The 16,019-nt window shown below is 38.2% G+C and overlaps 1 protein-coding gene across 1 annotated transcript in view; it reads left to right on the top strand.

Moving 5' to 3' along the window:
- The window catches only part of LOC119423156 (hedgehog interacting protein), a 50,073-nt gene that overhangs the window by 1,089 nt on the left and 32,965 nt on the right, over positions 1–16,019 (top strand). Inside the window, exons 2-4 of the mRNA XM_037690569.1 lie at positions 4,398–4,590; positions 9,388–9,532; positions 10,335–10,536. Coding sequence (XP_037546497.1) covers positions 4,398–4,590; positions 9,388–9,532; positions 10,335–10,536 — 540 coding nt within the window. The remainder of the gene's footprint in view (positions 1–4,397; positions 4,591–9,387; positions 9,533–10,334; positions 10,537–16,019) is intronic.

Below are 16,019 nucleotides of genomic sequence, written 5' to 3'. Positions count from 1 at the left end.
GTTGGGAACCACTGTTTTTGTGTGTGTGTGTGTGTTGAGCAGCAAATTCATACTTATTTGACATAAATGTCTTCTCCAAGATCCAACGGTTGTCTGATTCTACTGTATTTGTTCACCAGCACAGACTTCGCTCAGCCTAATGCAAGCATCCACTTAGTTTTTGACAGATTCAGTCAAGTGCTTTGTTTACACTGAGTGTGAACCCACATTATAGAATTGCATATCAGGAAAACTACTGGAATTAACTCTTTCAAACTGCTCCATTTGATAACGCTCAGAATAATATATTTTTTAGTTTCTCATACTTTATAATAAGTATATTTAACTCAATTTGTCTGTTAGTAAGGTAATGTATCTCACAAACCACTGGACAGATTTTTGTGAAATTGAACTGGATGTATTTTTACAACTCTTTACATTGTGGATGTATAATAAACCAATGGCAAATCCTGTTCCATCCAGATATGACATAAAATTACATAAAATCAGCACAACATAACTAAAGAAATAAACATTACTAGAAACGTTCCTGTAGATGTCATTAAAAAACCAAAAGAAACATTTATACACATTTACAGAAATAAAATACATTTCACAAATGTTTTTCTAGCTTTTTAAGTACTTTTCTTTTCTCTCAGCAGGCAATGTCTTTAATAAGTTCTTATGTGGATTGCATTTGCTCTACCAGTTTTATAAAATCTGTTGCAACAATTTAAGCCCTGATGTAGGATCGTAATAATTTTTAGCCTGAACTGTGTTTTCTCCTTTTTAAGGATGATGCAGATTCAGCAAAAAACACAACAAAGGCCCACTTGTTCTGGTTTCGATGATGGCAACATTGGAGTCCATCCCAGCAACATATGGATGCAGGGCATGGCTGAGAGCACACAAATGCTTTTCTCTAGACCTTGTGCCAACCCATGGCACACAGAACCAATGGGCAAATTAGAACAGGAGAGCAGGCCTGCCCCATGCACTATATGACATGAGAGAAAAGGACACCGAGACGGAGGAGCGTACCCCTCATACAAGGTCACGGCCAGTGCAGAGCGTCCTCTTGACGTGAATAAATTGGAATACAAAAATATGAATGTGCTGATGCTTAATGATAGATGAACTAAAGCTATCTGTTACTTTCTTTTATTAGTCTTTTCAGGCAGATCTGTGTTTACAGTGATCAGCAAAATCAAATTTTCGTTGCTATCCATAACCGTTGTTATTATGGCAATGACAATGAAGTAAAGGTTGCTTTGATGAGAGATTTATTCTGTGCATGCCAGTGTGCCTCTCAGGAGAGAACATCAGGTTTCTCTCAGTGGTTCCACCACCATTCGCACTTACACAATCCCAAACAACCTGTAGACTGAAAACATTTTCTTTTTCTCTACAATCGAAGTTTGTCCTGCAGCCAGAGTGTAAGGTGTCCATATGTTAGCCTTGGGTCCCCTAATTTAATTGACTTCGACAGACTGCTAATTTGTTGATACCAGACTTGGAGTGATGTGGCTGTCTATCTCCAAATTAGTGTTTACACATGGACCTCACACAGAGTAGAACATTACCAGCCTGCCTGACTGCCCAAGCAGCGCAGCGCTTGACCTAAAACCGATTACATTGTGTTTTGATATAGCTAATTTGTTATGAAAATAATCCTGCTAATTACTTTTGGATGAACTCTTTCTGTACTTTTACAAAATAATCCCTGTGATAGAATTTGGGGGTCTTGTTTCGTTTCCTTTTTTCATTGTTTCTTGCCCCAAGTTGTGTTAGATGTAGGAATTGTAACTGACGGCCTGATTCTACAGTAGTGTAGTGGGGCAGCTGTGGCTGAGTGGTTAGAGCAGTCGTCCTCCAATGCGAGAGTTGGGGGTTCGAATCCACCAGCAGTCACATGCTGAAGTGTCCCTGGGCAAGACACTGAACCCCTCATCGCCTCTGATGTGTGTCCCATCAGTGTCTGAATGTGATAAAGCTCTGATTAGTCTCTTTAGAATGATTTGTTCAATTAGCTTTGTAGAGATCTAGTAGAGTGCTGTATGAATGGGTAAATGAGGACACAGATTGTGTTGTAAAGCGCCTTGAGTATCTTGAAATAAGATAGAAAGGCGCTGTATAAGTACAGTCCATTTACAGTCCATTTTACCACCAGTACTTCTGGTTTGGCTGTAGAAGTTATGGTTTCCTTGTGAGGTGCCTCAGAAGGCAGCGTGTGATCATCTCATCTCCTTTGTTTGTTTCCTCATTATAATTTTGCCAACTCTTTTGTTCAGATATGATTGTGAGGAGTATTTTTAACTCGTCTTATCTTTGACATGTAGTGCTGTAAAAATGTGAAAATCCACACGAGTGTGAACCAATCTCTTGTCTCACAGTTCAAGAATTTTTTCAATAGACCTTATAGTTTTTACACCGCAGCTGTTTGTTTGAATCAATATTTTGCCACATTAGCCACTTCTTCTCTTATGCATCTGTGTTACATCTGTGTTACTGTCCCCCCCCCCACCCCCAACCACCCATCCACACATATCTGACCTGACTTCAGAAACACACATTTAGAAACACCGTGTAAACTTGGTCTGTCTTTAGCAACACATCTCATGAACAGCTTATTTGATCATTTTGAAACTCACAGAAAGTAATCAACGGATGTATCTCTACAACTGATTAACTTTTGGAGCCATTTTGTTTCAAGATGGCTGCCGCAGCTACTTCATAAAAGACAAAATTGGCTATAACTCAGGTATTGTTTGAAATATTGAGCTGACATTTGGTATGGTCATACCTGAGAGCGAGTTATACATTCCTAAAGAAAATCAAAAGTCCACGATGGCTGCCTTTGCTAAAAGAGGAAAATACTATAACTCTGAAATTTTAAAAGATATTGAGTTGAAATTTGGTGTGGTGCTAGCTGACAGTGATACACAACACATTCTGAATTCAAATCTAAAAATGCAAGATGGCCTCCAAAGCTAATTTCAAATGGATATAATTCAGACGTTTTTAGAGCTATTGAAATTAAATTTGGTGTATTGGTAGCTGAGAGCGATCCTTAATAGACTCTGATTGCAAATTAAAAATTCAAGTTGGCCACGTGAGCTAAAAAGGAAGAATACTATAAATCTGCCATTTTTTGAGGTATTAAATTGAAATTTGGTGTGGTGAAAGCTGAGAGCAATGCCCAAAAAAATACCCCCCCCCCAAAAAAAAAAAAAAAAAAATCAAGATGGCCACCAAAGCTACATTTAAATGGCTTTAACTCAGCTATTGATACACACGGAGCTGAAATTTGCTGTGGTTATAGCTGAGAACATTCCCCATCACATACTGAATCCAAATAAAAAATCCAAGATGGCCACCATAGCTTGAAAGAGAAAATGACTATAACTCATTGATCTGTTGCCAAATTAGCTGAAATTTTGTGCACTGGTAGCAGCGAGTGAATCCCAACACATATTACTGTCAAATCAAAAAATTTAAATGGACACAATGTGGCAGGCCCCATCAAAGTTTCTCCAGGAACTTTCTAGTTATTTTTTTGTTGTTTGATTAAGAACTATGGTGCCGAGAATTAAATGATTTGTGTATTTCTCCAAAACAAAAGGATAAGTCTAACCTCAGTGCATAGCTAATTGGTTTCAAATCATACGAAGTGGAAAATCTTAGCTTTACGAATAAGTGCAACAATGTCAGTGCAGTAATGCTAATTTAACAACTAAGTTACAATTTGTCGTACACAGGTGTCTGACTTTTCAGACCAAGAAACAACAAACTTTCAAACATTTGTTTTTCATTATGTTGATGATCCTGGGGTGTCAGAAGCATTTGTAATGTGGGGGGGGGGGGGGGGCACACTGGTGCATGGTCTGGGTCATCCCCCAGAAAATTTGGAATAAAGTAGATGCTATTTCCTGCATTCTGGTGTATTTTAACAGGTTGTTAAACCTCTACATTTACCTAGGTAAGTGTGGTAAACACTTGATTCAACAACTATTTTAGAGAAATCCAACAAAGTTAAGTCAGGTCCTCTGGACAGTTTCTTTTTGTTGAAATGTTCCGTCTTTTGTCCAAAAGACTTCCATCAGACATATGTGTGTGTGGTTACCTAAAGAAATGATATTTTCTTCTAAATACAATTTAAGTTTTTGGAATTCACAAAGAAACCATACAAGTTTTATAGATTTATTCTTTAAAAATCCTACTGGTTTCCAAATGGTCAGAATTTGTTGATATATTTGTAACCCAAAAGATCTCAGCTTTTCAGTTCCCATCTTTGGTGATATTGTCACCCAGTGCATAAACTGTTCCCTAGTTACTCTGCAATGTGAAGTATGAGCTGAAAGTTAATAACTCACAATGTTAATTAGGTTTTGGCTCTTTTGTGTGTGTGTGGTCCCCAGATTTTTTCCACTAACAACACAGAATGTGGACACCTCCTGGAGGGGATCAAGTGTGCTCGTTGCTCCCCCAATGCCCAGGTGCTGTTCCACTCACTGGACATGGACAGGATGCCACACAGGGGGCCAGACCTGCCACGGCTCTGCCAGGACTTCTGCCGCGATTTCTATTACACCTGCAGGGGACACATACCAGGTAATTACACCCATAAAAATGTCAATGAATGTAACTTTAACCACTGCCTGTGTGGCTACCTGAAGGACATACAAACAAGCACATACACAAAAACAAAGTAAGAATAAGAACACAATAAAAAGATACTTGTGTGACACATTCAAATCAATGTGTGTGTTTCTGCAAATGGTTCAAAATTATTATAGGTTTTAACTAGCAAGTCTCTGCTCACACATGTAGACCTGGCAGAGATCTGGACTTATGCAAGAAGGGGTGCATCAGTAGTCTGGTCTGTGAAGATTTATTTTTTGAGCTCTTAACTCATCTGACCTCACATGCTGAGCCTGTCACTGTTTGATCACTGCCCTGCTTCAAATTTTAGAGATGCATGTCAATGAATCCTCATTCTGTCTTTACAGACAGAAGAAACAATTAGAATTTGAATTGCTCCAAATAAATCGATTTTACTTGTTTTCATGTCACCAGATGCACATAGTATTGTAGCTGTTGTTGTTTGTGTAAAATCTGCAAATTTTTAATAGTAAGCCAACATTTAGTAATTTAATAGTGAAGATAGAAGCAATACATCAAAAAACATTTCCTGACATGTGAATAAAAGTAATTTATTTAGCAAAAGATGGTGTGACAGTAATTTTCTCTCTTGTTCTGACAAAAGCCAATTCATCAGACTTAAGTAAAAATAATTTGACCATGATCGTCTTCACCAGACTGAGTGAAAAAGCACCCTAAACATGATTTCAGTGCTCTTCGTCATCCACAGGAGTAAAGTGTCACCTAAAAACCTGCATTTTCTGCTCTGCCACTGAAGTTATATGCTTACATGATTATAAAGGGAGTAAATCTACTTTGACACAGCAAACATGAAAACACTCTTTGATGCATTACTTTTTTTCTTGTACCTATGGCTTGCTACATAGAAACTATGTCCCTCAAATCATTAGCTTTTCAGAAGAATTTCTTTTGAAGGGATGCACAATCACAGGTAGTTGTGACTCCAGAGTGCTTGATCCTATCAAGTTAAAACACCTTGGCAGTATGTTCTCATCTTTTCAAGTTTTCTTCTGATCTCTGTCTTCTCCGTACTATACCATACCATGCGACTTTATTTCTAAAGCACTTAAAGACAGCAACAAGGCTAACCAAAGTGCTGTACAAGAAAACAACAAGAAAAGGACACAGCATAAAATACATAATAAATCCTCAGCAGTAAAGATAAGAAACTAAATGACTAATGACCTCTGCACCTCATGGGTCCAGGAAGAACTCACCATGTGTACCCTATATACAGCAGAACCCCAAAACAATGGCAAATATGCTATCTGTAAGTGTTCAGTAAGTTCTAGGGTTGTCAGCTATATGTTGACTATGTCAATATACATTGTGGAAATAGGCCTGTCACGATAACAGATTTTGCTGGGCGATTAACTGTCTCAGAAGTTATTGCGATAAACAATAATATTGTTTGAAATTTGACAATTAGTAATTATTGTCAATTTTAAGAAGAAATGTTAATTTGTTTTGAGTGTAGTAAATTTTTTGACCACCAGATGGCAGTATAAGACTGTTTGAACCGAAGGATGGATAGTGAGGGAGCGCGCAGCGTGTCTCTTTACGAAAAATGGGAGGGTGGCCCCTTGACGTGACATGGGCCATCTCTCCTTATTTTTTTCCACTTCTCAAAATGGCGGATGCTCAGTGTGGTTTTAATTCTTTAGCATAGCATTTTTCACATAAAGCTTTTAATTAAAAATCAGTAAACAAGTTCTCAGCTGCTTTTTGCAGAGAAAAACGACTTTTTACACGAAGGCACGGGTTTCAACCTTGAATTTTGGAGTTTCGACCAGACAGAGGTTTTTTCCAAGAGGTCGGCCTCTTAGCTTAGCTTGTAGCTTAGCTTCTTAACTTAGCTACTTTTAACGATCCAAAAATGCGATTTTGGACAGTTAAAATGGATTTTAAAGAGAAAGGGAGGGGTCAGTGAAGAGCATCGGAGTTGAGCCTTTTGTCATCCAGTGTCTTCAGTAGAAAGAGAGAAACACGAAGAAGCGATAAAGCAGATAAATGAAAATGAGGTTGATGACTTTCATCATGTGATTAATTGATTTATTGTTTATCGTGACAGGCCTATGTGAAAATGTTTGATGTATGCTACAGATATGTTAGAAGCAAGTTGCTCATAGGTTAGTAGTAAGTTACATATGTTACACAATTACCCAGCTGGTTTCCAACATATGTCATCTTATGAGTAACTTACATGAACTGAGTGTGAACATATGCATAACTTACCTGTAATGTAGTCTTAACTTATCAGCAACACATTAGCATATGCAGAAAATTTAGTGCATGTACAAAATTTTTGGCTAGCCTTGGCGTATGACAACCTATGGCACATCGTACTTCAGCATGCTGGTAACTTATTCAAAACGTACACCTAGCATATGCTTACAGTTTGCCCTGTTTCCCTTATTTTAATGTTGGCATACACTGATGGAATTTGTGACTGTGTGACAGCTTCTTTAGGATGACATTGGTTACTGCTGTTTCACAGTATAGAGAAAGCAGGTGAAGAAGACTTGCCTGATGTTAGATTTTTGGCATGCACTGACAGACAGATGTAACACAAACCAAAAAGCTGCAGAGATGAATTCAGAGAAGAATTCCTTCTTCCTCTATCCACTGCTGTGCTCCTTCTCGCTCACCCGGCTCAGCCCACCACAGATCAGCATATGTGGTGACGAATGACACATTTATTTTTCTACAAAGGTTGTGTGTATGTAAAACTGCTGAAGTGCATCAAAATGTCAAGTACTTTGGGTGGGCCACCCAAGTTGGCTTGGAATATAACCAGATGGAAGTACAACTAGTGCTGGAGAGCCAGGAACATGGACAGAGTTCTGACACCATTTCTTGTTTTTCTTCTTTACAGACCCCTTTTTCAGTCTCGCTCTTTTTAATATATATTTTTTTTTTAATCTTTTTTTAATTTGATTCATAACATTTAGCATACTTTTGGTGACATTATTAGGATTTCTTTGGATTAACAATTTTACTTTTTAAATTTTAGCTTTTGATTTTTGTACTGAGAGTTAGCAACAGTAAATTTAGGTACAATTCAACTTTTGCTAAAACCAAAATCAGTAGCCAAAGGTTATAAATTGAAACAGTAGCCTTTACAACAACCATTAAAAGTTCTTGTTGGCCCTTGAATAGCCATTGTGTTGGCCCTTGTGTTTCTATAAAGATATTTACCGCCTTGACACCTATGTTTTCCCAGGACCTCCCACTTACTCTGTCCTCCCATCATATCTTCTTTCACCCATTCCTTCATCCTGCGCCCAAGGTTCCCAACCAGCATGGTTAAGATAACTGCATGCATAAGAGTGTGGGCGGTATAGCCTGAGCTATGTGTGTGTGTGGTTCTACATGTGTTTGATGTTCATGTTGTGTTTAGATGTTTGAGGGGATATCCTATCACTTCCAGAATTTGATGCGTTAAGCCCTTGCAGTGTGTGGCAGGAGATGAAAGGAGGAACTGGGAAAGTCCTGTTGGAGTTTTTATCACTGGTATAGCTGCGCTCGTCTGTTCTCTGAGAAGTCAACTAGAGCAAACAATATTGTCAGGATTGTTTTTAATTTGCATAGTGTCTCTGAGACCCACTGCAGATTTCACTTACTTTTGAGAACAATGTTATGGCTGCTGGCTGGAGGTGAAGCTGCGTGTGAACACCATGATGTCGATCACCTTTGCTCTTCACTTTGAACAGCTTATCTTTGATTTGTTATTTAAGGTATACCACATTGAATGTTCTTATGGATGTTATGTCCTATATAACAAATGGATTTATTTTATTTCACAAGTTGCTCCAGTATGCAGCTCAGTAATGCACAGACCTGCTTAATGATAGAAGAAGTGGCTGATTGTGTGTGTGCATGTGACAGATACTAAGAAACTGAATGAGCATAGTTGCAATGTTAGTTTTATTTATTTAAAACTTTATTTATATGCAGAACAGACTTCCTAAAGAACAAGATTAAAATATTTTCCACATAAATTCATTAAGGCAAGAATAATAACAACCTGCTTTTTATATATGCCATTAATGATGCTGCACCTGCCTCCACCCTCATTTTCCCCATTCTGGGCCCTTGAGCAAGGACCTTAACCCCCACCATCTGCTCCCTAGATAGCAGTTCTCTGCTCCACAAAAATTGTGGCTGTGGTAACTCGGTGGTCTGTGGTTGTGTCAGGAAGGACATCAAGTCTTCGTGCGAATAGTTCACTGTGGCAACCCCTGAAGAAGAGAGCAGCCGAAAATAATAATAATAATAATGGTTGCACCTCATTAATCAAACTTTACTCTCGTCTTTACAAGCGACAAATAAAAAAAGAAAAAGTTTATTTGAACTAAGAAAGGGGTGTTTGTTTTCTCTGAAAAGTGTATATTACATTGCTAATCACTGAATAATATGTTTTTCAGTATGTTTCTTTCACTTGCTTTCTTCAGCCTTTTATAACTGTGATTAATTTGGGTCATCAAGCATATCCGTCGATTATATTACTTCTGTTTTCCCCTGCCTTTATGTAACTAGTCAACTATTTTTGTGCACATTTGTAGTTCCCCCGCAAACACTATAGACACTTAAATGTATACCTCAATTAGCATACATACTGAACCATTTACTTTTCACAGAATCATCAAGATTTAGGAAGCACAGTTGTTCTTTTTAACTATTGCAATACAGTCAACATTTTAATTATTCTATCAACAAGTGTCTTTTATCTGTTGTGTTTGGTAGAACTGTTCCAAGCTGATGTCGATGAATTCTGCCAGTACTATGGGAGGAGAGGGTCCAGTTTATGTTTTCCAGATTTTCCACAAACCCACCTTCTTGGGCAAGATTCCAACTACTTGGAAGATAAGAAAATAGAAGATATCAGTAGGTTTGTAGCTTGATTTTAACCATTTTGATCCATCAGAGGACTAAGTTGCTTTTTTGTTGTTGCTTCACACTGCTTTGTTCAGTTTTGATAATATAATTAAATGCTTATCTTGCATCATTGTAGTTACCACTTAATACATTTCAGCTCTGGCTTTCTTGAGGCAAGAAGGTCAGGAAGTATACTGTATTTTTCCGACTATAAGGCGCACTTGAAATCCTTTAATTTTCTCAAAAATCAACAGAGAGCCTTATAATCCAGTGCACTTTATGTATTAATTTTGGTTGTGCTTACTGACCTCTAACCGATTTTATGTGGTACACGGCGCTCTGTCAAAAATAACTTGTTTTGCCTAATGCACCTTATGTATGAAAACAGACCTGTTGATTGATATTGCACCTTATAGTCCGAAAAATACGGTAGTCCAGAGTTACAGAAACTTACAATTGTCTAAATAACTTCTGACGGAGTCAGTAACTCACCTTTCTTTGAGATGTACACTCACATAAAACACTAGTGTCAGAACCAAATTTTTAGTAGGATTCTTGGCATAATTTTGGGGCATCAAGCTTGCTTCTACTGAACTAGAAATGTTATTTATTCCATGTTTTAATCGTGTTTTTCTCCTCTGACTTCCATTCCATGTGTCATAAGACATTAACGTTAAACTGATGTCTTCCTGCATGTTCAAACTTCATTTTAAATACTACAGTGTGAACATCTCCCTTACTTTTTATGCCGTTTTATTAGATAATTAAATGCTTCCATCATTCTGTGACATTTCTGTATTTTTCCTGTTGCGCAGGAAACACAAACACAACTGCTACTGTGCCCAGGAGGTGTTGAGTGGTCTGAGGCAGCCGGTCGCTGTGGTTCACTGTGGTGACGGCTCTCAGCGCCTTTTTGTTCTGGAGCGAGAAGGAATTATCAGGATCCTCAACCATAACCTTGAGCTAATCAAAGAGCCTTTCTTGGACCTTCACAAGCTGGTGCAGAATGGTCTGAAGGTAGGAAAATGTCATGAAATATTTTTAAATTACAAAGAGAGTCTTAAAGTGCTTGTGATTTTTTTGTAAACAAAGAAAAAAACTGATTGCATTTTTGAAAAGATAATAACATTATTGTTAACTGTTGAGTTATTAAGATTTTCACAGGTGCAGTAACAGGAAGTGATGACAAAGGGGAGTAGCAAAGAGTCTGATGCTTTTTTAAATTATTTTGAGTCACTATCAGAGAGAGACAAAGAGTCAGAGTTGAAATCTTAGTGTTTCAATGAACAAAGACCAGGGAGGTCCTTTTTAAAGAGCTACTCTTTCTTCTTTGATATCACTTCCTGTTTTACTTTGGCTGTTCCAAGTAAAAAAAAATGCTAGTTATGTGACCAAATGGGTTAAATTATGTGAATTGTGCTAAACCTCTTAAATATGAAGATATTTTCTTTCAATGCTTTTTTTGTAGGATATGCACATCACATGCACTTTAATATAGTTGCAAAAATAAAAACATGCTGTAAGTAAACAAAAACAAAAACAGAGTGCAACATGGCTGATTGAATGTGCAGTGTTTGAAACACCAGTGTCTCCAGCCAAGGGACTGTAAATTTGTTGAAAATTATGCTCAGTAGCATTCAATCATATAATTAGACCAAACAAGCGGCCATGTTATTGTAATTGTGCATTTCACTAATATTTATTAATAACAGCATATATTCTACACATTGTGCAGACTGTATTTTTTTAAACTAATTCTTGCAATATTAACTACTGTTTTCTTTTTCCTTCATCTGTCCACATTTATTGTGACATGGCAGTGACTTAATCCAAGAGTAGCATAACATGTAATGGGCTGTTTTATTGTATCTCCATGATTTGGTCTTCCTTTACTGTATTTGCAATATAAAGTTGGCAAAATGAACTGTACACCTAAAATAATTAACTAATATATCCATTGCAATGACATTTTAGGTCTTAGGAAAGCATTCTGACATGTATTTTCTATCTATAATGCTTTATCTCTGGTTTAAAATTTTTTAAATTGTTCAGGGATTCTTTAGATTCCACTGTGAGGTGGAATAGTAGGAATGTTTGGAGGGCACGCTTGCAGACAGGAAGTTTATCTATTGCTCATGTCCCTTGCTCCTCTGCTGACAAGACACATTGTTAACAAGGAATGAATCAGAGCACAGCATTTGAATACGCAACTACCCACTGCGGGATGCACATCCTGCTCTTCTCAGCTCCCTTATCATAGCTCAGTCCAAACTGGTTGTGGATAAAATGTCTATTATGACAATTAGATGTGGCTCAATCCCCTCTATGCCCCAGAAGTCCTATTATGTGATGTTGGCAGCTGGAACAAGAAACCAGTAAGTAGGGGTGGACAGAACCATTGAAGGGCAAAGGTGTTTACTGGGAGCATCAACAGGATGGAGCTGCCTTTATACAGAGAGAGGAACCCAGGCTATCATTAAGCAGGCCAGATAACAGCTCTATCTTCAGCTGCATGCACATGCTTTGATTGTAATGTTCTGTGTTTCCTGTTGCTCCTCTGTCCACCTCTTTTTATTGCTTCCCCTGGTGCCAATTAAGCCAAGCTGCACAGAAACAATAGTGTTGTGGTGGTGTGGGTTCCTAGCTTCATTGTGGGTGTTCTCTTACATTTATTCTACAATCATTTTTTACATGGCACGGTGGCACAGTTGGTAGAGCTGTTGCCTCTCTGTGAGAAGGTTGCTAGTTCAAGTCCTGGCCCGGGACCTTTCTGCATGGAGTTTGCATGTTCTCTATGTGCATGCGTGGGTTTTCTCGGGGTACTCCGGTTTCCTCCCACAGACCAAAAACATGCATGTTAGACAGATTGTAAAAGGTTTGTAAGCTCAATCATCCAGGTAGATAACAACAAAAAGATTCAATCGTGTCATCTGGACCAGTTTCTTTAAGTGATAAACGTTTCATCCCCCATCTAGAGGACTTCGTCAGTCTGCGGCCTGCCATCCAGATCTGCCCCATAAGTAGCCTTCACTGCTGTGTTTCAAGCCAACCTCCCTTAGGCTGAATGGCATCTCTAAATTGTCCCTGGGTGTGTGTAAGAGAGTGAATGGTTGTATGTCTTGTTTGTCTCTGTCCCTGTGATGGACTAGAGACCTGTTCAGGGTGTACCCAGCCTCTCACACAGTGATTGCTGGATATGGGCACCAGTAACCCCCTGCAACCCAAAAAGGAAAAAGCAGGTAAAGATAATGGATGGATGGAATTCTTTTTTACTCTTTGCACCTTTTCATTAATTTTATGGGTTTACAGTCTAATGAGTTCTGGGATGGAGAAGAAGGCTGAGATTATTGTAGGCAGCCTAACACACACCTGTGCAATACTCATGCTGTCCAATCAGCCTTATGATATGCCACACCTGTGAGAGTTGGATGGATTATCTCAGCAAAGGAGAAGTACTCAGTAACACAGATTTACACAAATGTGTGATCAATGTTTTTGAGAAAAGGCCTTTTTTGTGCACTGAAATAGTCTTAGATCTTTGAGTTCTGCTCATGAAAAATGGGAACAAAAACAAAAGTATATCGTGATCTGTTGGACTTTGTCGGACCCAAAGCGCAGACAGAACTCGGGAAGCTCGAAGTATACATAAATAATTATAACAAAAACAAACATGGCAGCAAAACTTACACTTCTTAGCTCAGAAGACACAGACGGGGAACAGAACATGACGCCACAAGGAATAATCCACCGACAGAGGAACAACAAGGCAACGCAGAATATATATAGGGACTAACGACGAGATAAACACGAACACCTGGGGATGGACAACAGGTGGCAGAGGCAGGAGCTGATTACATGAAGGAGAAACACTGAGTAGAGCAGGACAGATGACACAAGAATCACAAAAATACACACAGATCTTCTCAAAGTGTCGTGTTTATATTTTTGTTCAGTGTTGTTCAGATGTCTGAACGTATTGTAACTTCTACAGAAACATCTACAGACCTACAGATGTCCAGTTTGTTGCTCACTCTGTGATGTGGCTTTACATGCATTTTCACACAGTGAGTGACATCTGACCTCAAAGTGGTTTTGGGGTCTGAGTTGCCAGGTGTGAACGCCCTGAATCAAACTTGTCGACCTGAAGTCGAATCACCGGCTGATGTGTGCTTATGAGTTTGAATAAATCACTGATCTTTTGTTTTCCTATTAATTCTGGTTCAGGTTGATCTGAGTTTTATTCAAAAAAATTCAAGCATCATAAATAATGTTAACATAATAAAAAAGGTTCAGGTTTTTAAATTGTTTTAGACAAAGATTGATCTAGTTTGTCTATATCTGAAACTTAAGATGCATCAAAAATATGGTCTGCATTTGCTGTGAAGTGTCACTTTTTATCTTAAAGTAGCTTCTAAGGAGTTCTTTCATTTGGATGCTGTGGGAGATTTTTCTTAAACATAAAAAAATATATAAATCATCTATTATTGTTGTCTTGTGTGGTTGTTTTGACCTTTTTATTTAGCAAAATTTACTTGGAACAGTTTCAATTTCATAGAATATATCAAATTATTTCTTTGGCTGCATGCTTTGTGAATTTGTTTTATGCGCTGCCTGTTTCAGTTGCACTAAAAGCTTTTTTGTCTCAATCTCAACAGATTATTTTCAATCAAAAGACAATTTTTCATTTAAAATGGCTGAAATTTTGGGTTCTACACAACCATAAATAGCTGTAATTTGTTAAATGTTCTTTCCAGTAAAGTCCAAAGTGCTTACTTTTTTTTTTTCATTTACCCTTTATTTATCCAGGTAGTCTCATTGAGCCATGAGAACTCATTTTCAAGAGAGACCTGTTTAGGGAGCTGATGGTGGGGGTTAAGGGCCTTGCTCAGGGGCCCAGGGTGGGGCGAAGGAGGGTGGAGGGAGGTGTGGGTGTTTCACCTTTTCCACCCACATTTTAATGTTGACGGTACCGGGAGGTGAACCTGCGACTTTCCGATCACAAGCCCATCATCTAACCTCTGCGCCACCATGCCCACATTTTTATTGTGTCAGCCTTTCAAATAAAAATAAGCCATAGTTTTAGGTGACTGTAAACTTGTCATTTAAAACTTCTTTCTTCTTCTTTGGCTTAATGAGAAAATATGGGCCGACATTGTTAAAGCTGGAGGGCATTAGAAAAAAGACATCTTCAGATGGTGAACAAATCAATAAATTTGTGGAATGAAACTTTGTTGTTTACTAGGGATGCGCGATATTATCGGCATGGTATCGGTATCGTCTGATATTAGTGATAAAATTAAATATTGGACATCGGCCATTCCATCAAAATAACTCACAGATATAAAAGGCTTCTGTTTAAAGTTCATTTTTAATTTAAGAAACAAAGTATATCTATTAATGCACTACTACTTATGCGCTTTTCACGTGTCGCTTGTGAACAGGTTTTTAGATTTGTGAAAATTTACAAATTTTGCACTGTTCATGTGTTGTCATTGTGTTAGAGAGAGTAAATGTCATTAATAAACTTGACATTAAACATAATCTAAGTTGAAGTGTTACATCATTTTCAGCCCCCTTTTTGGCATCTGCATTTGGTAGAATGCCAAATTGACAAAGAACATGCAGAATAATGTAGTATTTTAAGCAGCAGAGAAAGCTATGTAGTCTCTGTAAGTAGGTCTAGGGGAAAAAAAAATCTGTTTTGGTATCAGATATCAGCCAAAAATACAACATCGTGTATCCTACTGATTACAGTGGTTAAGTTCTACACCCCAAACAAACATAGCCACACCTCAGCAGCACACCTCACTTGGAAAGTGCAGCTGAACAAATGCAACGTAAAGAGAGTCTTTACGTCTGCAGCTCAGCTTCTGAGTGAAGCACAGATGTGTACACAGTCAATGACAAAACCTTACGAAAGACACATATGTACACTTCGTTTGTACAGGTGTCTGCACTTCCACTGCCCAGAGGCAACTGTTTTTTTGTTACACTTATGTAACGACACTACAAATTTCTGACTCAAAAATTGCATTCCAAATTTTTCAGGAATACCGAGAAAATGCAGAGAAACACACCTCCACACACAAAGTTTGTTTTCTCAGTCATCCAGGTATATAACAACAAAAAAGGTTGAATCATGTCATCTGGACTTCATTTTTTTTTGTTAAAAAGAAACGTTTCGCCCCTCGTCCAAGAGGCTTCGTCAGTCTGAGGCCTAGCCATCTGGTATTACCCAGAAGCCACCCTGACTCTTGTGTTTCAAGCCTGCCTCAGATACCCCTGAGGTCTGGCCTTTTCACTAATGGTTTCAAAAACACAAAGTCATACACCTCCACACACTTCCACTGGGTAATAAGTGAAGTGAAGGCATTTTAAATGTGTCTAAATAATCTTTTACTTTTTATGATCTTGAAACTTCAACATACAACCTTAGAAGGCCACTAGGTCAGTGGTTCCCAACCATGGTCTTTGAGGAACGCCATCCTGTATGTTTTAGT

The sequence above is a fragment of the Nematolebias whitei genome, chromosome 16 (assembly GCF_014905685.2).
Source record: "Nematolebias whitei isolate Nwh7 chromosome 16, NemWhi1, whole genome shotgun sequence".
NCBI classification, from domain to species: Eukaryota; Metazoa; Chordata; class Actinopteri; order Cyprinodontiformes; family Rivulidae; genus Nematolebias; species Nematolebias whitei.
The sequence above is the reverse complement of the archived record's forward strand: the minus strand, read 5'-3'. Positions and strand labels throughout refer to the sequence as shown.